This window comes from Scyliorhinus canicula, chromosome 20 (assembly GCF_902713615.1).
Source record: "Scyliorhinus canicula chromosome 20, sScyCan1.1, whole genome shotgun sequence".
In the NCBI taxonomy this organism is placed as follows: Eukaryota; Metazoa; Chordata; class Chondrichthyes; order Carcharhiniformes; family Scyliorhinidae; genus Scyliorhinus; species Scyliorhinus canicula.
In genome coordinates this window covers 3,889,088-3,915,214 of record NC_052165.1, presented here as the reverse complement: position 1 = coordinate 3,915,214, position 26,127 = coordinate 3,889,088, and the positions used below count along the sequence as shown (strand labels likewise).

The window sequence follows — 26,127 nt, the reverse complement described above, 5'->3', positions numbered from 1 at the left end:
TTGATCAGTAGGTTTGTGGATGATACGATGGTCGGGTGGTAAATAGTGAGGAGGATAGCCTTCGATTACAGGAGGATATAGATGGGCTGATCAATGGCAAATGGAATTCAATCTGGATAGGTGTGAGGTGATGCACTTGGGCAGGACAAACAAGGCAAAGGAATACAGGATAAAGGTCAGGACCCTGGGAAGCACTGAGGATCAGAGGGAACTGAACTTGCTGTCTGAAGGGCAGGTGGATACTGCTAAGTATTTAGATGTACATTTGCAATGCCAAGTATACACAGCTATGGGAAAAGTGCTGGAAAATGGGATTAGAATAGCTAGGCGGTTATTTTTGACTGGTGCAGAAAAGGTGGGCTGAAGGGCCTTTTCTGTGCTGGAGACCTCTCGGACTATTGTTTCACCTCGGACCAGAGTCAGGAATCAAAGTCCAATGGTGTATCCCTTCACCGTGTTTGTCAGGTTGAAAATTGATGCTGGATAATTAGCTTTTTCAGTAGAGATGACTTCCACGATGAGTTCGGCACGCAGAGATGAACCAGTCTTGTAAACAATGGTGTCAAGGTCAAGTAGTTCCAGTAGAAACAGTGGAAATGGGACCAAGTATTCAAACCTGAACAGAGTCCCTTTTCGGAACTGCTGCATTATTGATGGAATGGCGGCAGGCTGAGCATTGCAAAACAGTAACAGTATAACTGGTTCTCCCAGCACGGGTTTCATGTCACATCACACCCATCTCTCCTTACCACCTTTGACAAAGGACGTGTTTTCTTCATCTGGTCCCAAGGGAAAGTTGCAGGGCTCTTTGTTCTTATAGACTAGTAGACTCCATTTGGCCAGCCTGGGTTCTGAAATATAGGTGGCCTCTATTTGGTGTCACAATACCCTGGGCTAGTGCGCAGTCAATTCCAGCCCCACTTGTGTCGCAACACAAGTGAACTTAGATGTTATTTTAAAATATCTGAGGTTCTTGGCTGAGCCCAAAAACTGCAGTCACCAAGTTTGTAACTTTTAACAAAAGTGACGTTTAATGCAAAGTATTATTAAACTGACAGAAAAATGTAACTATCCAATACCCCTTTTCCAACCCCACCCACGTTCTAATTACCCCCACAACACACTCCCATCCCCTTTCTTTTTTTAAATAAATTTAGGGCAAGCAATTATTATTTTTTTCAATTATGAGCCAATTTTGCGTGGCCAATCCACCTACCCTGCACATCTTTTGGGGATAAAACCCACGCAGACACAGGGAGAATGTGCAAACTCCACACAAAAGTGACCCAGGGGAGGGATTCCCAGGTCCTCAGCGCTGCATCCCAGTGCTAACCACTGCGCCATGTGCCACCCTCAGATCCCAGGAAATTTGGCATGTCAGCTATGAGTCTCACCAACTTTTACAGATGCACCTTTGAAAGCATTCTTTCTGGTTGTATCACAGCTTGGTATGGATCCTGCTCTGCCCAAGACCGCAGGAAACTACAAAGAGTTGTGAATATAGCCAAATCCATCACGCAAACTAGTCTCCCATCCATTGACTCTGTCTATAATTCCCGCTGCCTCAGAAAGGCAGCCAGCATAATTAAGGACCCCACGCGCCCCGGACATACTCTCTTCCAACTTCTTGTCAGGAAAAAGATACCAAAGTTTGAGGTCACGTACCAACCGACTCAAGAACAGCTTCTTCCCCACTGCCATCAGACTTTGGAATGGACCTACCTCGTATTATGTTGATCTTTTCTCTACATCCCAGTTATGAATGTAACATTACATTCTGTAGTCTCTCCTTCCTTCCCTATATACGGTATGCGTTGTCTGTTTGGCATGCAAGAAACAACACTTTTCACTGTGCACTAATACATGTGACAATAATAAAACAAATCAAAAAGATCCCCTTTCTAATTACCCCCATCTCTGCACACAGCATCCCTCCCCTTTCTAACTATACTCACTCTCTAAACACACAAAGACAAACAGAGAGGAAAAGGGTGGGTGAGGTAAAGAAAATATTAATAAAAATAAAAGGATAAAGGAGCTTTGATGCACTTGACTGGCTTCCACTTAATGTCTTTCTGGAGTTAGAACTTTTGTTTCGGTAACTCTTCCTTTTAAGCTTCAGATGGTGTTTCTCTGGCAAGCTTGTCTACTTTGTCAATTTGGGATCAGTTCAAGTTTACAGCAAAGTGGGCAGCACGGTGGCACAGTGGGTTAGCACTGCTGCCTCACGGCACCGAGGTCCTAGATTCGATCCCGGCTCTGGGTCACTGTCCGTGTGGAGTTTGCACATTCTCCCCGTGTCTGCGTGCGTTTCGCCCCCCACAACCCAAAGATGTGCAGGGGAGGTGGATTGGCTACGCTAAATTTCCCCTTAATTGGAAAAAATGAATGGGTACTCTAAATTAAAAAAAAAAGTTTACAGCAAAGACATGCCAGGCACTCACTGGTTTTAGAGCGAGAGATGCTGGCACCCAGATGGCACTGCCTGGGTGGCACCAGTCATGCCAGAGTACCACCCTGCACAAAGGGCAAGTATCTGGGAGTCTACGATCCCCTGGGAAACCCTCAAGTGCCGTTCCATCTGGTCCCCATTTGTGTAGACCAGTACTGAATGGCATTAGTTCAAGGTCTCTGAGGCAAGGGAGATTGATCCCACACCTCGGGTAATGCAAGAATGTGCACATTAGAGTGAGACTAGCTGCCTCGCTTTAACATGCAGATTTGCTAAAAAAGTGATCCCACCCACAAACGTCCAAGGCATTGCGAGCCAGGTGGATCCCGGGAGCAGGGTCACCTGGATCCGAGGTGGATCCCGGGAGCAGGGTCTCACGGTTTCTATCGGCCAGGCTGCGCTGTGGGACACAGCGTGGCCAGCAAATTCCATCCTTTATCTGTTTTGGGCAGCACGGTGGCGCAGTGGGTTAGCCCTGTTGCCTCACGGTGCTGAGGTCCCAGGTTCGATCCCGGCTCTGGGTCACTGTCCGTGTGGAGTTTGCACATTCTCCCCGTGTTTGTGTGGGTTTCGCCCCCACAACCCAAAAATGTGCAGGATAGGTGGATTGGCCATGCTAAATTGCCCCTTAATTGGAAAAAATGAATTGGGTACTCTAAATTTATTTTTTAAAAACTGTTTCACATTCCACAGAGGCTGCCAGTCTTGCTGAATATTTCCAGCATTTTCTGTTCTTAATCCTATCAAGAAATCTATTATGGTCAGTAAATAATATCCAACATCGATAGATGCAGTTCCCCCAGTTTGAACAATGACATTTCGCTGTGTTTCTGCTCCTCTTTTTGACATCTTGGTGAAAAGAATAAATGCACATTTCACTCATAGTTTTATTATAAAAATCAATTTTTCATTTGTTACAACTTAACTTGATAGTAACCGAAGGAGCTTTATACAAGGTGCTTTTTCTCTCTTTAAAAAAAAACACACTTTAGACAAGTAAAGCACTTATTTTACATTTTCAGGATGTTATTAGGCAAATCGATAGGATTGACCAAATGTTGGTCATTAATATAAACACATCCCTGCAAAGCACATTGGTGCCAGGGAGTGCTCCTGGTACACAAGGCTGCCAGCTTCTCACTAAAAACAGGACGAAAATCAAAGAAGAAAAAATGTATAGGTTTACAATTAATGCATTCAGCAGCACCCGATCCTTCACTTCCAAACAAGGTTGTTTGCTTTAGACACATACCACTAGGGTGTTTTTGTAACAGAATTTGGCACACAAGAGTTCTATTATTATTCAGAAGTATCCCAGGTCAAATATACCAGAGGTTTCCTGGCACCATGTATACAGCAGCAGACAATTTAAAAATCCTCAAGTACAAATCATCCTATGCATGCTTTGATCAAAGTATTTTGTGGAAAATAGTGACTTAATTAAATAACTGACACTGGAAACATCATAAAAAGAGCTGCAACATGATTTGGATTTCCTGGGCATGTCATTCAACCATTAAGGACCATTACAAAGTATTCAGTCTTTGCTACAAAATGTAATCTTTTTATACATGTAATATATAAAGGTGATATCTGTATTTTGCACAGTACCTTAACTGATAATTGAAAATTACATTTAAAATGGAAAAAATAAACTCACCTGGCCATCTATTAAAAAAAATCTGAGATTGTCATTACCCTTATACTAATGTTTTATAGAAAAATAAAATGATGCATAAAGTAATACAACTATACATGAAAGTATTGCAAGGATATATGGATAGGCTTTATACAGAGATCTAATACAAGGTTATTTTATAGCTTATAAATAGGTTATCTACACAATATGTGGTATAAAAATACACTCAGAACATGTGGGCACTGAAGTTAAAAGCTTGTTGACGAATTTAAAAGGTATCAAGGCAGGTTTGTGCCTCTGGTCAAATAATGTTTTAAAAAGTCACAGGTGCTATTCCACCATTTATCCCCCATGTTCACCAAAAGAAGCTGCATCAAGATGATGACCCTCCAATCCTACCCCACCCTGACTGTGCAGCAAGGGGCTGCAATAGCGTCTGAACACATGACGTAAGTTAGCTTTAAAAGCTGCAGGGTGGCTGATACTGGCCATGTGAAATTGTATACATTATTGGCACTGGTGTGACGAGAATCTCAGTACGTGACTCTACATGTGCTCTCCTTCAACTGAGCATTGCTGAAACAGCTTTGTACAAAAATGCAAGAAAAGATCCCCATGCTCGCTCTCCACAAGTCGCTCCTTTCAATTCTGTAGCAGTGTTGTGCAGCTGCCTTTATCACAGTGCAAACGGAAGATAGTTAAGCATTTCTGTTTTCACTGTGGAACGCACTGTGATCCCCAATGGGCAGTGGAGTCGCAATCCATCCAGTACACTGCCCGGATAACGTACTTGCTCATTTTTTCTATTCTTCTTAGGTACAGTTGCTTCCCTGGGTTAAGGCATTTTTGTTTGCATGTGGAAAAAGAAGATTTTTTTGTACAAATTTTTACAATCTTTTTATGGCACAACCAGCAGATGCTGTTAGAAAATATATAAATATCCTCTACTGTACAAATTGTTTGCAGCTTATTACTCTCCCCTCCCAATGTAATTTATTTTCACTGTACAAAATCACACCTCCCCCTCTTTAGTATTTCTTTGACGCAGTCTCTTCATATTAACAATTATTTACAATAGGCAAAGCCGGCATTCAGGAGGAGTCTGTACACGGGGAGGGAGGGGGTGGATAAAGGTGGTGCGAGTAACTCCTTTCTGTATAAGGAGAGGGAGGGCAGCTTTCACAGTTCTCCTCGGCAGACAAGTACTGGCTCCGTGGAGTCGGAGGTGGGGGGAAAGGTTCAGAGTCATAGTTCAAATCGCTGTAACATTTTGTTGCACCAATTCTCCTCCCCGGGGTGTAGTCGCTGTCACAAACATCTGTACTGCAAGGTGTAGTGGGCGGAGCAAAATTTCGATATGCATATGGTCTGTAGCTGCAGATTGGGGAAGAAAGTACAAGATATTATCAACTTGTTTGGGGAGTACACAATTTTAATTTATTGGTTAAATTAATTTAGTTTTATTGTAAAGAATGGTTGATCACATACACAGAACTAATTAAACTTCTTTTATTTAAAAGGGTAGAGACAACCCTTAAACATTTCTAATTTTTAAAGCAGGAATAATTTAAGGAACCTAAACCAGATGCAACCCTGGTAACAAAACAATTAATGGCTATTTGCCCATTTTTGAAGTATAGCTGAATAAATGTAAGGGGTGATTTATCTTTACCTATGCATTGTAAATTTAAAGAAAATGAATAAAAATGAACTGAATTGTACCAGCACGAATAAACGAACACAAAACTACAATGAGATTATGGATTGAATCCTCTCTCCTCACACCGAAAGTAAGGGAATGCTGGTTGACTTTCAAGTGTAACCTGTTCAAGTGTATGGAACGACTTGCAGTGTTGCACAAAAGTATTTATTAAACTGCCAGATGAAACAGGAAAGTAAATAACCCAAATTCCAGCGAGTTTGATCACAAGATAGTTAGGTATTATTCAAAGCTCTCAGAACAACTACAGGAAACAATTACATTCAAAGAGGGGAAACCCTTTTATCTGGTTTCTGTTACCAGTCGCAAAGTAACACAGTATCATCTTGTGGCCAAGTACACTCAGTTAAATCTCCATCGCATTGTGTTCTCCATTTACCTGTATGATCTATGAGTAGAAGGGCTGTTTGATGAGTAACCACATTCCATGGTATAATGTGAACGTTCGGTGGCTGGCGAAGGTGGAGGATTCAGCATCTGGAGAGAGAGAAAATAAAAGTACACTATAAATCCAAATCAACTGTTTAGAAAGATATGTTGACAGTGAGATGTATGGTGCCAAACTACACGGATTTCTCAGATTAACCTGCTGTGTTGGCATTTTTCGGGTAGAACAGAGACGGAAAAGTCAATTGTCTCAGTTTTCCCAAACTTGAGACCTGGGGGGAGCAGAATGGAAAAACAAAAATTCAGCTAGCCTCAGCCCACTTACTGCCTGCAGTTTGTAAGAGAGTGCATGTGTGTGTAGTCCTAGTTAGACAGTCTGCCAATACTCTGTCCATGCTACACATGAGAAATTGCCACTTGTACAAGACCCTGGAGTGTTTCTGGCATCTATACTGCAGCCCTGAGAAGACTCATTCTAAAAAAATAACAATGCAACTTTTTTCTTCACAGAGTTTGGGAATACAGATTCCGGAAATAAAACATGGAGCAAACAAAATTAAAGGTTGAATATATATATATATATATATATATATATATAAAATCGCCTGGTTAAATTCAGGCTATTCTTTAAAAGAAATACAAAGCTAAGTTGATAACTAAGCTGCTACTTACAGGAGGAAAATAAGTGCCTTTTGTACTTGAGGAGCTGCTGGATGAGGCCCCTGTAACATGAGCCCGGTCATACGGAGGCCCACTGCTTCCACCCATAATACTCAGGGAGCTCATCACAGACTTGCCACGGGACATGCCTGCAGGTAAAGGAAACACATCCCAGTCACTAAATTAAATATTTACAATATGTTAAAAATATTTAAACATGTCACACAATCCTATTTAAAATTTCAGATATAATCACGTGCCAGATCTCGTGCCTCTCTCTCCTCCTTTATTTTACCATTTCCTTTTAGAACATAGAACAGTACAGCACAGAACAGGCCCTTCGGCCCTCAATGTTGTGCCGAGCAATGATCACCCTACTCAAACCCACGTATCTACCCTATACACGTAACCCAACAACCGCCCCCCCAACCTTACTTTTTTAGGACACTACGGGCAATTTAACATGGCCAATCCACCTAACCCGCACATCTTTGGACTGTGGGAGGAAGCCGGAGCACCCGGAGGAAACCCACGCAGACACGGGGAGGACGTGCAGACTCCGCACAGACAGTGACCCAGCCGGGAATCGAACCTGGGAACCTGGAGCTGTGAAGCATTTATGCTAACCACCATGCTACCCCTTTTCAGGGCCCTTTGCTCGCTCGCCCAGTGCTGCTAATTTTGAAGTGAAGACGAGAGATGGAGAACTGGTCTGTGATGGAGAAATGGCTTCCAACTGTGTTGCAGGTGGCACAGTGGCTAGCACTGCTGCCTCACGGCGCTGAGGACCCGGGTTCGTTCCCGGCTCCGGGTCACTGTCCGTGTGGAGTTTGCACATTCTCCCTGTGTCTGCGTGGGTCTCACTCCCACAAAACCAAAGTTGTACAGGGTAGGTGGATTGGCTATGCTAAATTGCCCCCTAATTGGAAAAAAAATAATTGGGTTCTCTAAAAAAAAATGTTTAAACTGTGTGGAAGTTTTTTTTGACTGGGTTGAAAATATTTCACTTTTTCATGATGGTAACCAAGTTTACAATAAGAAGTGGTGTTTGTTTTTCTCCCGTTACTGATTAGTGAATCTCAATTCTGGCAGTAGGCACTGCAATCAGTTCCAGCACAGCTGACCTCCAACACCTACAAGGTGAAAAACATGGTGCTTGCCCTCGGGTGATAGAGCAGCAAGATTAACGAAGCACAAGGTTCAACTGCCAATTTCTGCTGGAGTTGCTGTACACTTGCTATGGTTGATCCGAACACTCCTGGGATGAGAAAGGAAAATTGCAGTTGCAGGTTCCACTCCAAACGAAATGAAATGAAATGAATGAAAATTAAAATCGCTTATTGTCACAAGTAGGCTTCAAATGAAGTTACTGTGAAAAGGCCCTAGTCGCCACATTCCGGCGCCTGTTCGGGGAGGCTGTTACGGGAATTGAACCGTGCTGCTGGCCTGCCTTGGTCTGCTTTCAAAGCCAGCGATTTAGCCCTGTGCTAAACAGTGAACTCTTGAAAAATGTGAACAGGAATAGTGTTGTGTTCTGTGATCTTGTCCAGCAATGTATCTACAGAACTGCTGGCAACTTAATCAGAACGATGTTTTATTGATGTACATGTGGTAAGGTAATGATCAGAATCAATTCAGACAAAGTTATCATAGAGTTACATACGACATTCCTGGAACTATCCTTATGTGCGACTGAGCTCATGTACGCCTTACAACCTCCTGCTGGTGGCCGTATGTCACCTGACTGATGTCTCAAGACCGCATGGTAGATCTGTACCACCACCTGCTGGTTGGAGGTCGCACCAACTATATACAATAGTGTTTACAGGCATATCACAAATAGGGTCAGATGTAACTGCAACATCTCAGGACTGAATAATTTGCCAACAGTCACTTGTCCACGATCCTTGGAAATGTGGCAGTAGAGGACGTTTAGTGTCTATTCTATGGAGCCACATACCTGGAGCAGTAAGTGAGAGAAAGAGGGACAATGGCCAAATAAAGGATAACCCTAGTATGGGCACTTCTGCAAGAAAATGTGCCAACAGAAAAGACACAAAATGTTATCAAAATGTAATGTTATAGTCATCTGCCCTACACTACTTCTAATACAGCATCTAACACAAATTAAACTGATGTAAAGCACAAAAGTGCATCGAGTTATATTAAAACAGCTTCCATAAAATAAACATTGCTACACATTTAAAGATAGAGAAAGTCGGGTTAATAACTAGACAATGATAGTTTCCCAGTGTAAACAAGGCATTGATTTTCAGCATTCAATAATAATAAAGTATTCCTACCTTGCAGCGATCCTGGGAGGGAGTTAGTGTGCGGTACGTAGCCCAGAGGAACGGACGCAGATCCATGCACAACAAAATCATTTGTCATTGTTTCTCCATCACCTTTCATCCGTGGGCACAGAACACGTTGGCAGATAAAGTATATAGCTCCAATCACAAAGACAGAGAGGATCACACCAATAATTGAACCAATGGTATTTGTAGGTTGAGGGGTAGGCTCCTCTGTGGGATCTGTAGTAAATTACAAAAAAGCATGTTACAAAGCAGCGGTCTTGATCAGCAAACCAGGAAGGTGAACTTGTTGCATGTGATTGTCATTAAAATCTAAAAATATTTACAGCCTTTGTGCACTGGTGCTGACCATAAATACATTCAAGAGAAAAGAGGCAGAGAGATAAATGTATTGAAAAAAGAAACCATTGGGTTTAATTTCAAACAGTAGCAAAATATATTGAAAAGCAAATCTCTCAGGATGAATTGAGATTTGATAGAAATCAGGGGCAGAAGGCCGTTTGAGCTCCCTTTCCCATTCAATACGATCATGGCCCGATTCTTGATCTCAATGCCATATTCCTGCTCCGGCCCACACATACCCATTAACATCGAAACATTTCTCTGCTTCTTCTTGAATAATTTCACTGCCTTACTGTGCTCCACATTTTTAAAAATTCAGCCTAACCAAACTGAAAAAGTGAAAAGCTTTGAACAAACATGTAATTTCTGTTTAAAATACTCAGCTTGATCACATCACAGAGACAATGAAGTACAACAGAAACGTGCAAGGGAGAAACTTGGTCTGCAATGGCACAAAATTCTATGTCTAAAGTGCAAATTTAATTCCGTTACCCAAGTAGTTGTTCATTTCCTCGCCCCCTCTCCTGCCCAACGTAAACAGGCTGTAATTCCTTTTGTTACAGCCAAATCATCACAGTTCAATTCAATTTTTCTCTACCTCATCTTAGTACTATTTCTTTTATTTTAAAAAGATTCTGTCATTTCCTCTTGTACTTTATTTCGAATATTTCAATTTCATAGACTTAAGCAATTCTCACAAACGGAAAGAAAAAAGCTCTTGTATTGTGTGTTCCGCTTTCCCTAACTACTGGACATCCCAAAGCGGTCCCAGGAATGGAGTACATTACAGTCACTATTGTAATATTGGAAACACAGCAACCAATTTGCACGCAGCAAGTTCTCACAGGCAGGAAATGTGAGAATGGCCAGATAACGAATGCTATGTTGATTAAAGCTAAATATTGGCCAGGTCGCCCAGGATAACTCCCAGATTCTGCATTGGAATAGTGCCATGGGATATTTCATATCCACTCGACAGGCCCTCGTGTAGCATCTCATCGGATGAAGACAGCACCTCAGACAGCGCAGCCCTCCCTCCAGTATTGCACCGCAGTGTCAGCTTTGATTTTTGCGTGTTCAAGTCCTGGAACGGGCGTTGAACCTGTGACATTCTGATTCACAGGTGACAGCTTTGCCAAGTGAACCGTGGCCAAAAACTGCCAAAATGAACTGGCAAGTCAAACATTTGCATGAACCAAATCCTTTCCTCGAGCGGATTGTACAATTTTCATAATCTTTGTTGAAACCGTGGTACCTGTAATAGAGTCAAACTAGAATTCTGATTGCCTGATAACTGATGTCAAACAAGAACTCAATACAAGAAACATGGACCGCAGTCCATCCAGGATCTGCTCTTAACCACATTCGAATAAATACAGAGCATTAGTTTCTGCTCTTTGTGGAAATTTGAGAGGAGGGAGAGGAAAGAATATTTTTTGACCTAAATACATTAATTTACATTAATTGTAAATACAAAGTATAAAATGTATCAGCATATAACCCTGTTGTACAAACAATATCTTGTTGGTGAAAACTTACAACAGGCATCTTCATCTGAATTGTCGGTACAATCACTGTTTTTGTCACATCTTTTATGTTTGTCAACACACTGGCCATTGGCACACTGGAACTGCTCCATAGGGCACAGAACTGAAGCAGAAAAAATAGATTTTACTTTGTTGAGGGGAGGGGATAGAGAGACAGAGTTAGACAATATCTTAAATACAGAGCAATTTAAAAACAATACTCGGCTTTGCAACCTCGGTCGGCACAGTGGTTAGCACTGCCGCCTCACAGCTCCGGGGACCCGGCTTCAATTCCAACCTTGGGTCACTGTCTGTGCGGAGTCTGCACGTTCTCCCCGTGTCTGCGTGGGTTTCCTCCGGGTGCTCCGGTTTCCTCCCAAAGTCCAAAGATGTGCAGGTTAGGTGGATTGGCCATGCTAAATTGTCCCTTAGTGTCTGAAAAGTAGGTTGGGCTACTGGGTTACGGGGATAGGATGGAGTGGGGTGCTCTTTCCAATAGCTGGTGCATGGGCCGAATGGTCTCCTTCTGCACTGTAAATTCTAAGATTCCCAATACACTATAGTCACCGTCATAATGTTCAACGAAGAGATGGTTTAGTTAAAAAGTAACACTTTTAGATTCCTTGTTCATCCTTTCAACATCTCCAGTCTCATCTTTGTTATTTTGTGACCATCTGCCAGAGGTTAGCCAAGAGTGGGATGGATTGTTCCAGCTGTCACAGGGTCACAAGACTGGAAAACCCTTGGGCCTTGGAAGTCAATGGTGCCAATAATTTTCAGCACTTAAGCATCCAAAGGGGTGAGCAGGAAGCAAATGCTCATTCCAGACAGGAGTGTCCCACTCGTCACATTAGAAAAGGCACGAAAAAATAAATGACCTCGAAACAGCTATTAGATCTTTTCCATATGCAAATACGGTCACTAAAATCCATCTGGAGACCCCCCTGGTGAAACCGCGCAGCTCTGAATAGTGATGGAGCCAGACTAGTTGCTTCCGGGATGTGGTTTAACCTGTGGTCCTTAAGGGAACTGGCTGCGTTGCCGGAAAGGCGAGCTATCAAAATCTCCTAATGGAGTACGAACGTTCCATCATGTGTTCCTCCACCATCCCCCAACCCCAGCTACAGAAGTGACCCTCTACTGATCACCGCCTCCCCCCACAACCTTCTGAATCTCTTCCGATTCTTCCTACCCCATCCAGGCCTATCTGATGTCTAGTCATGAAATTCCAGAGGTCGCTCTGTATGGGAGTATGCTTGTCCCATAAACTACAGGCTTGAACGGAGAATCTAACGGCTGTTAATTAAATAAATAGCTAGCATCAGAAATAGTGACCATGAAACTACTGGATTGTTGTTAAAAACTCAACTGGTTCACTAATGTCCTTTGGGGAAATAAAACCTGCCTCCGTATTCAATTCGGCCTCATGTGACTCCAGACCCACACAATGTGGTTGATTGGCCCAGCAAGCAGTCAGTCCTATCAAAACTGATACAAAAAATTATCAGAACAAAATCTTAGATGGATTACCCAACGTTGACTGAGGAACTAGATTGGGACACAAGAAATGTACAGCAAGCCCAGTCAACACTGCAAAGTGCCCTAACAACTGGAAGCTTGTGTCAACACTGATTCTTCAAGCAGCAACCTGACCAGTCATAGCCACAAAATCATACCGTACCGCTAATTGCCCAGACTCCCACATCACCATCCCTGGCTATTTCCTGATCCACAGACAGGACAGATACACCAGAGGTGACGATACATTGGTACAGTGAGGAGGAAGTTGCCTTGGGAGTTCTCAAACTTTTCTCCAGACCTCATGAAGTCAGGTGAAACGTTCTGCTGATTACCACCCTCCCATCAGCTGGTGAATCAGCTCCTCCATGTTGAGCATCGCATGGAAGAAGCAGTAAGGGCAGCAAGTGCGCAGAATGCAGTCTGGATGGGGAGCTTCAATGTCCATTACGAAGGCTGGCTTGGCAGCCTCATTATGGACCAAGCTGGCCAGATTCTTTCTTTTTAAACAAACAATTTTATTGAGGTAGTTTTTGGCTTTGTAAACAGTTACAAACATCAACAGAAAGAAAGCAAAAAAGGCAAAAAATGTGAAAACATCCACGTACATTCAATACTTCAGTCGTAACATATTGCACAAGCCCGCTCCTCTCCCATCGGCTCTACCCGCCAATTTATCCCTCCCCCCACTGCTGACGCTCACTCTCCCGCAAAGAAGTCAATGAATGGTTGCCACCTTCGGGCGAACCCCTGTACAGATCCCCTCAAGGCGAACTTAATTTTTTCCATACCCAGAAAACTTGACATGTCCGCAAGCCACAACTCAGTCTTCGGGGGCTTTGATTCCCTCCACGTCAATAATATTCGTCGCCGGGCTATCAGGGAAGCAAAGGCCAAAACATCGGCCTCTTTCTCCCCCTGGACCCCCGGGTCTTCCGAAACCGCAAAAATTGCCACCACTGGACCCATCGCCACCCTTGTTTTTAGCACCCGGGACATGACGCCCACAAATCCCTCCCAGTACCCCCTAAGCTTGGGCATGCCCAAAACATGTGTACGTGGTTCGCTGGTCCTCCTGCGCACCTAGCGCATTTTTCCTCTATCCCAAAGAATTTGCTCATCCGAGCCACCATCATGTGGGCCCGGTGAACGGCCTTAAATTGAATCAGGCCGAGCCTGGCACATGTTGCGGTCGAGTTTACCCTACTCAGGGCCTCTGCCCATAGCTCGTCCTCCATTTCCCCGCCTAGCTCCTCTTCCCATTTAAGTTTCAGTTCCTCCGTCAGGGGCCCTTCCTCCTTCATGAGCACCGTGTAAATATCAGAGACTCTACCCTTCCCCCCTTGAGACTATTCTGTCCTGGATCCCCATTGGCGGGAGGCGTGGGAAAGATGGGACCTGTCTACGGACAAAGTCCCGCAACTGTAGGTGCCTAAAATCATTTCCCCATACCAGACCAAATTTCTCCTCCAAGCTCCTCAAGCTCCCTTCCAGGAACATATCGCCCACCCTCCCCACCCCCGCCCACCGCCATGCCTGAAACCACCCATCCATACTCCTGGGGGCAAACCGACGGTTGTTGCAGATTGGCGCCCAGACAGAAGCTGGCCGGATTCTGAAGGACATACCTGCAAGACTAGGCCTGCGGCAGATGGTGAGAAGACCTACAGGAGGAATACCTATTTGACCTCAATACCAACAATCTATGAGCCATAGATGCATCTGTTCATGGCAGTGTTTACAGGAGTGCCCACTTCACAGTCTACATGGAGCCAAAATCCCATCTTCACATTGAGGATACCATGGGATAGATTTAGAACAGATCTAGCAGCCCAATGCTCGGCATCCATGAGGCACTGTGGGCCACTGGAACAGCTGAATTTTGTTTGACCATGACCTGTAACCTCATGACCTGGCACATTTCTCTCACTATTACCCGTGACAATAAACAAATCCAATCCAATCAAAGGATCGACCCTGGTTCACCGAGGAGTACAGGAAAACCTGCCAGGACCAGCGCCAGGTATACCTAAAAATGAGGTGCCACAGCTGGTGAAGCTACAATACAGGGTTACGTGCTAAACAACAGATAGAGCACGCTACAGACAGAGCTAAGCAGTATCACAACCAACAGATCAGACCAAAGCTCTACAGCCCTGCCAAATGGTGGACATTTAAACAGCCCCACAAACATTCCCATCCTCAAAGAAGGTGAAGCCCAGCACATTAGTGCAAAAGGTACAGCTGAAGTGTTTTCAACTATTTTTAGCCGGAACTGCCAAGTGGATGATCCATTTGGGCCTCCACTCGAGAATTTCACCATCACAGGTGCCATCTTCAGCCAACTTGAGTTATCGTGATATCAGTTAAGCACACTGGATACAACATTCTGGTTGTAATGCTCCAGAACTAACTGTGTATCTATCCAAGCTGTTTCACTACAGCCACAATACCGTATCTACCCAACAAAGGAGAAAATTGTCTACATATTACCTACAAGACGGATAAACCAATCTCACCACTTACTGCCCAGTAACCAAATCAAAATGAAAGAAAGGATGAGCGGTATTAAGCAGCACAACACCAATAATCTACCCACTGATGCTGAGTTCGAGTTTTGCCAGGGCCATTCAGCTACAGACCTACAGCCTTGATTCAAATCTGGACAAGAGCTGAATCCCAGAAGAAAGTTGAGAATGGGAGCAGCCAATTGACATATACATCAACGGGAATTAGGGCAAAGACTTTCCATTGATTGGAATCATACTTGTTCAAGAAGATGGTTGTGGTTGTTGGAGGTCAATCACCTCAGTCCCAGAGCATCACTGTGGGAGCTCCTCAGGGCAGTGACCACCTTCAGCCACTTTGGCAATGACCTTCCTTCCAGCACAAGGTCAGATGTGGAGATATTCACTGATGGTTGCACAATGTTCAGCACCATATTTGTTGACTCAGATAGTGAAGCAATCTGTGCCCATTTTTAGCAAGACCTGGACAACATTCCTGCTTGGGCTGATAAGCGGCAAATAACATTTGTGCCAATCAATGATCATCACTAACAAGAGAGTAATCTCACCGTCGCCCTTTGACATTCATCAGCATTAACATTACTGGATCCCCCATTATCAACATCCTGGGGGTTACTACTGACCGGCAGGGAAGCTGGATCCACCAAATATATCTATCATACAATTACCCACACAATATCATACACACACACTCAATCATACACACGCATGTCCATCATCTAAAAGCTCAAGTCAGGATTCTGACGGAATACTCTCCATTTATCTGGACGAATGCAGCTCCAACAACATTCAAGAAGTTCGACATCACTCAAGACAAACAGCCCACTTGATTGTTGAAGGTTGTAAACTGGATGCCATTCACTCCCTTCACCAGTTACATATAGTGGCAGCAGCCTTTACCATGAATGAAGAAAAATTAAAATATTGGAATGCAAACCTACACCCTGCCAGATGGTGGCGTAGTTCACTAGTAAATCAATATACCTTCCTTACATTAGCCCCACTAACCCCCCTGAATACCAGAAGTCAATTTTCCAACATTGAAAGGAGGTGACATGATTCATTCCCAATCTCCTAAAAATGGGGCAGAACGTGAAGATTCACCCTCCGATTTCCTTTCACTCGACATCTCTTTTTCCTCACTATCACTATACATGGCCAATTGAAAGCAAATAATCATATCTCATCTCTCTGCACCATCGTACCCATCCGTACTCCAATGAGCCGCATCTCTCTGCACCATCGTACCCATCCGTACACCAATGAGCCTCATCTCTCTGCACCATCGTACCCATCCGTACACCAATGAGCCGCATCTCTCTGCAGCATCGTACCCATCCGTACTCCAATGAGCCGCATCTCTCTGCACCATCGTACCCATCCGTACACCAATGAGCCTCATCTCTCTGCACCATCGTACCCATCCGTACTCCAATGAGCCTCATCTCTCTGCACCATCGTACCCATCTGTACACCAATGAGCCTTTGAGTTTCTTTCAAAAGGTATTTTAAAAACTTCCCAGGGTTGTGACAATGAGTAGCTGATTCCCAAAGGTCAAAGGGACCAGGTTGATGATCTATTCCAGAAAGCCATTTGGTGAAGGATACAACTGGAGCCAATCTTTCCACAACTTCGACATTTATTTACAGAGTTGCACACCCTAACCCTAAATAAACTAGTTTTAAATTGCCTATTTATATGGGGCTCAAGGGAATCTCCAGTTAATGCCCGCCTGCATACAATTAATGCACAATAAATAGACTAACAGCCAATCTCTGGTTTGTGCTGATTGGATACCACCAATGGTGGGAAAGCAAGGCAGGGAAATCTGCAAGGGTTCCCTTTTCTAATTGTGAATCATTGATCGCTGTTAGAAATTCGGCTACGCTCATTATGATCAGAATCAGCTCAGCAGAAATACCCGTTATGGTTGAACAATTTCTGGACCATGGCAATGTTGCTTCCAATGGAGCAATACACTTGTGAAGAGGCGGTACGTCAGGCTAAAAAAATACATTTTAGATTATGAAAGAAAATGCTCAAATACCTTCACACTTCTGTTCATCAGATTGATCTTGGCAATTAGTCTCTCCATTGCACCTAAAGGCAGCATCGATGCATTGCCCACTGGCACACTGGAACTGGCTGTCTGAGCAGACGGGACAGTTTTGTTCATCACTCTGATCATCACACTCAGGATATCCATCACAGCGCCAAGCCAAAGGGATACAATCAATCTCACCCGTGGCACAAGTGAAGTGATCAGGCGCACAAGTTGGTGGTTCTGAAAAAAATAAAGAGACAAGATTGATGGCTAATTTTACAGGTTGGAGAAAAAGGAAATAGGGTGAAGCATAAATCAATTAAAAAAAAATGTAAATCAGAAGAGGCTGTGGGCGTAGTGGTATTGTTGCTGGACAAGTAACCCAGACACTCAGACTCATGCTTTGGGGACCCAGGTTCAAATCCCGCCAGGGCAGATGGTGAAATCTGAATTCAATAAAAATCTGGAATTAAAATTCTAAAAGGTGACCATGAACCCAATGCCAATTGTTATAAAAACCCATCTGGTTTACTCATGTCCTTAAGGGAAGGAAATCTGCCATCTGTACCCGATCCGGCCTATCTGTGACTCCAGAGACTCCAGATCCACAGCAATGTAGTTGACTCTTAAATGTACTCGGGGATGAAAAATGAAATGAAAATCGTTTATTGTCACGAGTAGGCTTCAATGAAGTTACTGTGAAAAGCCCCTAGACACCACATTCTGGCGCCTGTTCAGGGAGGCTGGTACAGGAATTGAACCGTGCTGCTGGCCTACCTTGGTCTGCTTTCAAAATGGCGCTAAACCATCCCCTACAATAAATGTTGGCCCAGCCAGCGATGCCCAGCCAGTGAGGCCCACAGCCAGTGGGGCCCAGCCAGCGACGCCCAGCCAGTGGGGCTCCCAGCCAGCGACACCCAGCCAGCGGGGCCCACAGCCAGTGGGGCCCAGCCAGTGAGGCTCAGCCAGTGAGGCCCAGCCAGTGGGGCCCAGCCAGTGAGGCTCAGCCAGTGAGGCCCAGCCAGTGGGGCCCAGCCAGTGAGGCTCAGCCAGTGAGGCCCAGCCAGTGGGGCCCACAGCCAGTGAGGCCCACAGCCAGTGGGGCCCAGCCAGTGAGGCCCACAGCCAGTGAGGCCCACAGCCAGTGGGGCCCAGCCAGTGAGGCCCAGCCAGTGGGGCCCAGCCAGTGGGGCCCACAGCCAGTGAGGCCCAGCCAGTGGGGCCCACAGCCAGTGAGGCCCACAGCCAGTGAGGCCCACAGCCAGTGAGGCCCACAGCCAGTGAGGCCCACAGCCAGTGAGGCCCACAGCCAGTGAGGCCCACAGCCAGTGGGGCCCAGCCAGTGGGGCCCAGCCAGTGAGGCCCAGCCAGTGAGGCCCAGCCAGTGAGGCCCACAGCCAGTGAGGCCCACAGCCAGTGAGGCCCACAGCCAGTGAGGCCCAGCCAGTGGGGCCCAGCCAGTGAGGTCCAGCCAGTGGGGCCCAGCCAGTGGGGCCCAGCCAGTGGGGCCCAGCCAGTGAGGTCCAGCCAGTGGGGCCCAGCCAGTGGGGCCCAGCCACTGAATAAACAGAAATATGGGTTAGGGAGAGGGAGAAGGAAATATACAACCTAGAATCTCTACAGAAAGAAGCCAATTTGGCCCATCGAGTCTGCACCCTCTGAAAGGGCACCCTACCTAGCTCCACTCCTCCACCCGCTCAGTCTGACCCCACCTAACCTGCACATCTTTGGAATGTGGGCGGAAACCGGAGAAATCGGAGGAAACCCACGCAGACACGGGGAGAAAGCGTAAACTCAACACAATCACTCGAGGCCGGGATTGAACCCGAGTCCCTGGCGCTGTGAGGCAGCAGTGCTAACTACTGCGCCATCATTAACTTGTTAACATCCAGAAGTAGAATCTCTTCTGCATGTCTGTATTTTCAAACAATTTTATGCAAATCCAGTTGCTAGATTCCTAAAAAAAACGACCTATTTCTTGGTTCTCAAATATTTTGTCTTGCTAATTGAAAAGCATAGATTGATAAAAGGATGACACTAATATTGAAAATAAGCAGTTTTTCCCTTACCTCCGCAAGACAGCTCATCTTGAAGTAGTACGAGGTGAACGGGGCACGAACAACGTGTAGTACCATCCCCCTTCACAATACAGATATGGGAACATCCACCATTATCCTGGGAACAAGGATGTTCCGCTGCAACACCACAGGAACAGCAGTTAGAGGGCAGCAAAAATGAATGAACCAGTAACAAATTTAGCGAGGAAAGCACCGATAATCTCAACCATGTTTCAATGCGACTTATGCAAAAAGTTTAATTACTGAAAAATTAATTTAAAAATGCAAATATTTACAATGAAGAATCTCCATCGCACCTTTAACAAAATATGTTTTAATGGGGTTTAACAAAGCACTATCTTGGTGTGCATCATTATATTTAGACAGCAGGAGCCTTTCTTGCATCACCTATGTTAGTTGTAAAACAAATGATTATTTTAACCGCTGTAAAATCTAGTCCTTATTTACATGTTCATGCTGGTTATGTTCTCTAACCACAGGTGTCATCAGTACATGTAAGGGCAAGGTACTGAAATGGTCACAAAGTAAAGGAATGGTTTGCTAAATACCCCGAAGATGTCGACATAACAATTGACATAGTAAAATTGTGTTTCATTTTTTAAAATCCTCTGTTTTCAGGTGGATACAGAAAATAATGGCCTTAGGAGGCCGATTACAGTTTTAGATCATCTCTTCCACCCATTCTTTTATTTAATAATGGGCAGCACGGTGGCGCAGTGGTTAGAACTGCTGTCTCACGGCGCCGAGGATCCGGGTTCGATCCCGGCCCTGGGTTGCTGTCCGTGTGGAGTTTGCACAGTCTCCCCATGTCTGCGTGGGTCTCACCCCCACAACCCAAAGATGTGCAGGGTAGGTGGATTGGCCACGCTAAATTGCCCCTTAATTGGATACTCTAAATTTATTTTTAAAAATACTTTATTTAATAACCTGAATTGAAGAGGAGTTTTCTGCTCAACTTTGGCCTTATTTTGTTGTGCAGCAAGTTGTGATCCCCATGGACTGCCAGTTTGCTCAGCATAGTGGATCCATGATGACATTCAGAGTCAGATTAAAGAGGGTGATATTACTGCTGTAAGTCTACACAGTAATTATCCAGTCAGACACCGGGAAGTAAAATATTATTTACTTATAAACTGCCCTGCCTTACATACTCAGTTTTTAATTCCTTCTCCTTGAAAACACATTTAAACAGATTTCTTCCTGTATTCATTATTTGGAACATGGAAAAGGTATATCCAGCATTTATAGCATACCAAATTCCTCCAGATCGAGTTCTTTCACGGCATGAATGTCACTCAGCTGTGCAATACGGGCTTGAATCTTGGTGCGACTGTTACCATTTGTCTTCTCAATCCTCTCAAGCATCTGCTGCTGTCGGTCAATCCAGTACAAGTGATTACCGAATATAGTCAAACCCACAGGTTGTAGTATGTTGGCATCTTCCAAAACTATCCGATTTGCACCTAGAAACAAATTTGAAAAGATTTTGTAAATCTAACATAATACTTTGTGTCTTATGCTATTCTGCACAGCAGTGTTGTTCAATATATCAGCTGTTAGTGGCATGGAGGCACAGTGGTTAGCACTGCTGCCTCACAGCGCCAGGGATCGGGTTTGATTCCGACCCTGGTTGACTGTCTGTGTGGAGTTTGCACTTCCTCCCCGTATCTGCGTGTGTTTCCTCCGGGTGCTCCCATTTCCTCCCACAGCCTAAAAGATGTGGAGGTTAGGTGAATTGGCCATGCTGAATTGTCCCTTGGTGTCCAGGTTAGCTAGGGGGGTAGGGCGGGGGTGCTCTTTCAGAGGGTCAGTGCAGATTTGATAGGCCGAATGGCCTCCCTTCCGTACTGTAGGAATTCTGTGGTTCCATGGTTAGACACACGTGACTGCTTGGTAAATCAAGGTATGAGTAAATGATGTGATCTCAATAATGGTACAATGTACATGAACCTTTTCATGCATTTTTTGACAACATGCTAATGCGGAATTTCTTCATCTTTGAAGCAGCTTTGGGTCACCTTTGGCCATCTCCACATATAGCTCAAGGTCACATTGTGTTTGATAATGCTCCTGTTATGCACCATGGAACATTTTACTACCTTAAAAGGTGCTATATTAATCAGACTGTTATTGTGGGAGCTTTGCTTCCTGAACAATGATGGATGTTTGTTAATTTTAAAAATGCATAGAGTCCCATTTACCCATTATAAGAGAGTTTTTGCAAAGTGATTTCCACTAAAATGTGTGGGGGGCAAAATGGGGCCACCATAACCATTTACCTGCGGCTAGTCAGAAATTTCCATCGAACAATGTTACCAAATAGTGCATTTTTACAATATCTTCCTGATGTACATTTCTAAATTAATTCTAGGGATCCCGTTAGCAAGTGTATCAAAATCATAAGGATTTCCAGCAACATCTTTTATTTGTTCCTTGTGAACAAAAGAAGAAATCCTGTAAGGATTAATATATCTCTACATCATTAGACACATGAGTTTGTACAGATCAGATCAGTCGTACATTCCCAGTACCGGATAGGATTGCGAGGTCAGTGGAAACACTTACATTGCAAAACATGGTGACCCACCCCATTCACCAGTAATTGTGACCAATGTCGTTTGGGATGTAGCAATCTGCTATGTAGCACAATGCGCAAGTATCTGCTGTGACAAAATCAACCGTCCCCCCAAAAATCATCCAGCACAAGAGTTATACAATCAGGATTGTTGAGAACAGATTCCCGCAGGGAGCCCATATCCACACAGGAAAAGGAAAAGGTAACATTGCAGCAAGAATTTGAAATGGAGGGAAAAGTAGTAAAGGATGAAACGCATTTCGGATAATCATCCTGATTGCGTAGTTCACTGTGCAGTCAAATCATTGTTTATTTAGAAATAAGACTTCATGCTTGAAACAACAGTATGTCACAGATAATTTAAAAAAACGGTATTTTTCTTCCCTTCCTCCCCATACCTCTTCCTAAGAAGCCCCTCCTCCCCTTGCCTCCTTCTCAGAAGCCCCTCCCATATATTGTCTTTCCCCTTGCTACCTGATAAGTCGCTGCTCTCTATGCGACGGAGGTCGGAGTCAGCCCAGAAGAGTTTGCCAAGTTTGTTGTCGATAGCGAGTGCAACTGGTTTGCTCAGCCCACTGAAGAAGAGAACTTCACGCTCTGTACCATCCAGCGCAGCACGCTCTATTCTCGGTGATCTGTCTTGAAGGTTAGTGAAATACATGTATCTGTGGATTTTGTTCGAGATAAGGGAGGGGGGAGGGGGGGAAAAAACAATTCTTTAATATCAAACTCACCAAAGTCGTCCCCGACAAAACCTTCACCAATAACAATCTCACAGTCAAATGCCAAATTTCAGTCTTACCCCCGCTCGGGATTCACAATAATTGCCCTTGGCCTATCTTGTTCCCCTCTCAGAACCACGCCTATTGGTTTGCCATCTAGTCGTGTGACGTTTATAACGTTAGTCGCCTCACAGGTCCAAAAGATGTAACGACTGTAGATATCAATACTAAGATCATATGGTTGCATGTCCATGTTTTGGTTTGGGATTGCACTGGTAACTGTGGTAAAACTCTGCAATGAGAGCAGACAACAAAACAATGGCAAAGCGATCAGGACCATAATAGTCTTTTTAAAAACAAGACAATTTGCTTAAAGAGGTAACTGCTGTGTTTTTAAAAAATAAACTAACAATTACAGAACTATATGGAGTAAGAGTTTCTAAGCAGTATAGCCAATTTAACTTTAATCTGCACAGTAAAAAGTCTTACATCACCAGGTTAAAGTCCAACAGGTTTGTTTCCAACACGAGCTTTCGGAGCACTGCTCCTTCTTCGGGCTCCTTTCTCATTCACCTGAGGAAGGAGCTGTGCTCCGAAAGCTAGTGATTGGAAACAAACCTGTTGGACTTTAACCGGGTGATGTAAGACTTCTTACTGTGCTCACCCTAGTCCAACGCCGGCATCTCCACATCATAACTTTCATCTGCTTTCAAAGCCAGCGGTTTAGCACAGGGCTAAAGAGCTGGCTTTGAAAGCAGACGAAAGCAGGCCAGCAGCACGGTTCAATTCCCGTACCAGCCTCCCCGAACAGGCGCCGGAATGTGGCGACTAGGGGCTTTTCACAGTAACTTCATTTGAAGCCTACTTGTGACAATAAACAATTTTCATTTCATTTCATCTGGATTGGGGTCCAGATTTTTGCAATGGGCTTCCCATTTTGTGCATTGATTTCCTCAGCACAGTCTGAGCAGCGTCTACAACGGATTCATAAATATACATGGGACTGATTTTGGGAGAATCTAATAAATAAAAAAAAATATTTCAAATGACAGGAATACTACTTGGAACAGATCCCAATAGGAAAACAGTTCTTTTTTTCCAATTCTTTGAAGGAGGAAGAAATTCCAAATACTGAGTTAATATATGTGGCTCAAGCCAGAAGTATTTTTGTCTCAGCTCCCCGGATTAATACAAACCTGGGTTCCATCTGCCTGTGCTCTTCTAATAACATTTTGACGAGAATCGATCCAGTACAGATGTTTATCGACCGGATCATAATCAATGGCCCTGACATTTCTCAGGCTGTGAATGGGAAGAATGATGTCTGGGCTCTGTTGTTCGTCAATAACCATCCGATTAATTGCATTCTTTTGACTGAAGAGCAGAAATGAAGTTGGAGCTGCAGGACGATAGTGTCACTTTGTTAGTGTGGACTGACTACTGAAAAACTTCAGCAAAGAAACCGATTGAACAAATTTAATGAAAAACATTAAAGCAAGTTTATGACGAGCTTAGTTCCAAAACCAGATTATTTCATCTCCAAAAGACGACATGCAAATTAAAAATGCAACAGGACACCACAAAAAGTCCACCCAGCATCGTCACCCTGTTTCACTATGCATACATCCTGCAATTCGTAAATGTAATTTATAACGCACGACTGTGCAGAATCTTTTAACCACAAATCATATATAAATGCTACAATAGATGGAAAAAACCCAACTCATTTTCTTCGTTTCTTCTTTTCACCTCTAGAAGAAGATGCATATCTGTAAGCACGTTTCGTAAGCTTTGCTGGGAGCCAGCAGTATGGTTAAGACAAGTTTAAGAGACTATAAATATTTCTTACGGCTGCAAGTTTTGTTGTCCATGTTCAAGTAGTAGTGAGCAGGGCAGCCACAAACGTAACCAACAGCCGGCATAGCTAAACACAAATGAGAACAATGTCCGTTGCTTGAAGCACATTCATTCCAACCGCCTTGCCTCGAAGAATGAAATACCAGTATATCCATAACATAATCTAAGTGGCCTTGAATAATGGTGCGATTTTGGCCACTGGTTTTGTTGGCTCGCTCAATACTACGGCGGCTCCAGTCCGTCCAATAAATATAGTCCTGGTACTGGGTTAAACCAAAAGGATGAGGCAAGTCATCTGCGATAACTTCACGGTCCAGACCTGCAAGTGAATCAGTTAACATTGTATTAGGCAAGGTCGTTTTCCAGGTCAAACACTCAAAAGTCCAATCGCTCATTTTTTATAAATGTTACCAATGAAACCTTAACCACAGGATTCATAGATGATGCTGCCTAAAACTTACAAAAACATTTTTTGCGATTCCTCAATGTGATCGCAAAAGATATTAGAACAAAATTAATACTGAATTCAAGAAATTCATACCACTACAAATTTACCTAACATGTTGGAAGATTCAATCAGACTTGTATCTAAATCTGTCCAGTAGAGTCTCCGCTCTGCATAATCAATGGTTAATCCATTTGCTCGGCCAACGTTTGGCACCAAAGTGATGCGCCCTGTTCCATCCATGGCAGCTCGGTCTATCTTTGGCTTGCCACCCCATTCGGTCCAGTACATGAACCTAAGAAAATACACGTCGATGGTGCTGTTACAAACATATTCTGCCAAACATTTATTTCAGGAAATGCTGCACGGTGTTTTACAATGTAACGTGACGACACTGCTGGTCAAGTGGAGACCCTACTCGTGGCTACATTGTAGAAAGAGAAACAGCTTGGTGCTTCTGCCAGAGGAGGCAGGAAGCTGATACAAGAAAATTTAATGAGGGCAATTGAGTCACCCGTGTCCGACTTTCATATCTACCCCATTAGTTAATCAGCAAAGATCTGGTATGAGAGCAGGTCACTGATATAAACCGCAAAGACACCGGATATGGGAAAATAAAACTTCACATTATTTGTTGTACCTGCATCAGCGATTCTCACACAGGGATCTGTGAATCACCTCTCCCAACAATACATGAAACGTAAGCTTTCAGTTAGAATGATGTATTCGTGTCCTTGTCAAACATCACACAAAGGAAAGGCAGACTCTGATATTCTCATCTTACTAGTATCTGTACACACTTTTAATACTTTAACATTTTTTTTAAAAAAGAGTATCCAATTCCTTTTTCCAATTAAGGGGCAATTTAGCGTGGACAATCCACCTAACCTGCACATCTTTGGGTTGTGGGGAGAAACCCACACATACCCGGGGAGTGATCCGGGGCCTGGATCGAACCCGGTTCCTCGGCGCTGTGTGGGAGCAGTGCTAACCACTGCGCCACCATGCCGTCCACTAATACTTTTAATACTAATAGTATTTATAGTTTAGATGCGGGGTTCCTAATCACTAATCAATTTGGCAAGGCAGCCTTCAACACAAAAAGCTTTACAATCACTGACTTATAAGGCAACTTTGTATACAAAATGCTCTTACCACTAGCAATGGGTGAAAACTTTATTGTATTTGCCAGTCAGTGTGCATTACTAAAGAGACCAAACATAAAAAAGTAGTGATTGTATAAAGTTCACCTTTTCATTCTAAGATGGAGTTGAATTTACAGATAACAAAGTTATTCTTCAGACACAAACACTGTGCA

General features: G+C 43.9%; 1 protein-coding gene across 1 annotated transcript in view; it reads right to left on the bottom strand.

The window, feature by feature from the left end:
- Positions 1-3,322: 3,322 nt before the first annotated feature.
- lrp6 (low density lipoprotein receptor-related protein 6) overlaps positions 3,323-26,127 on the bottom strand; it is a 233,531-nt gene continuing 210,726 nt past the window's right edge. Inside the window, exons 10-22 of the mRNA XM_038780256.1 lie at positions 24,920-25,104; positions 24,357-24,683; positions 23,704-23,906; positions 22,588-22,799; positions 22,260-22,450; positions 20,464-20,673; positions 19,202-19,327; positions 17,136-17,372; positions 11,055-11,165; positions 9,162-9,392; positions 6,871-7,007; positions 6,191-6,288; positions 3,323-5,465 (exon numbers count right to left, since the gene is read on the bottom strand). Of these exons, the coding sequence (XP_038636184.1) occupies positions 5,183-5,465; positions 6,191-6,288; positions 6,871-7,007; positions 9,162-9,392; positions 11,055-11,165; positions 17,136-17,372; positions 19,202-19,327; positions 20,464-20,673; positions 22,260-22,450; positions 22,588-22,799; positions 23,704-23,906; positions 24,357-24,683; positions 24,920-25,104 (2,551 nt within the window). The 3' untranslated portion in view covers positions 3,323-5,182. The remainder of the gene's footprint in view (positions 5,466-6,190; positions 6,289-6,870; positions 7,008-9,161; positions 9,393-11,054; positions 11,166-17,135; positions 17,373-19,201; positions 19,328-20,463; positions 20,674-22,259; positions 22,451-22,587; positions 22,800-23,703; positions 23,907-24,356; positions 24,684-24,919; positions 25,105-26,127) is intronic.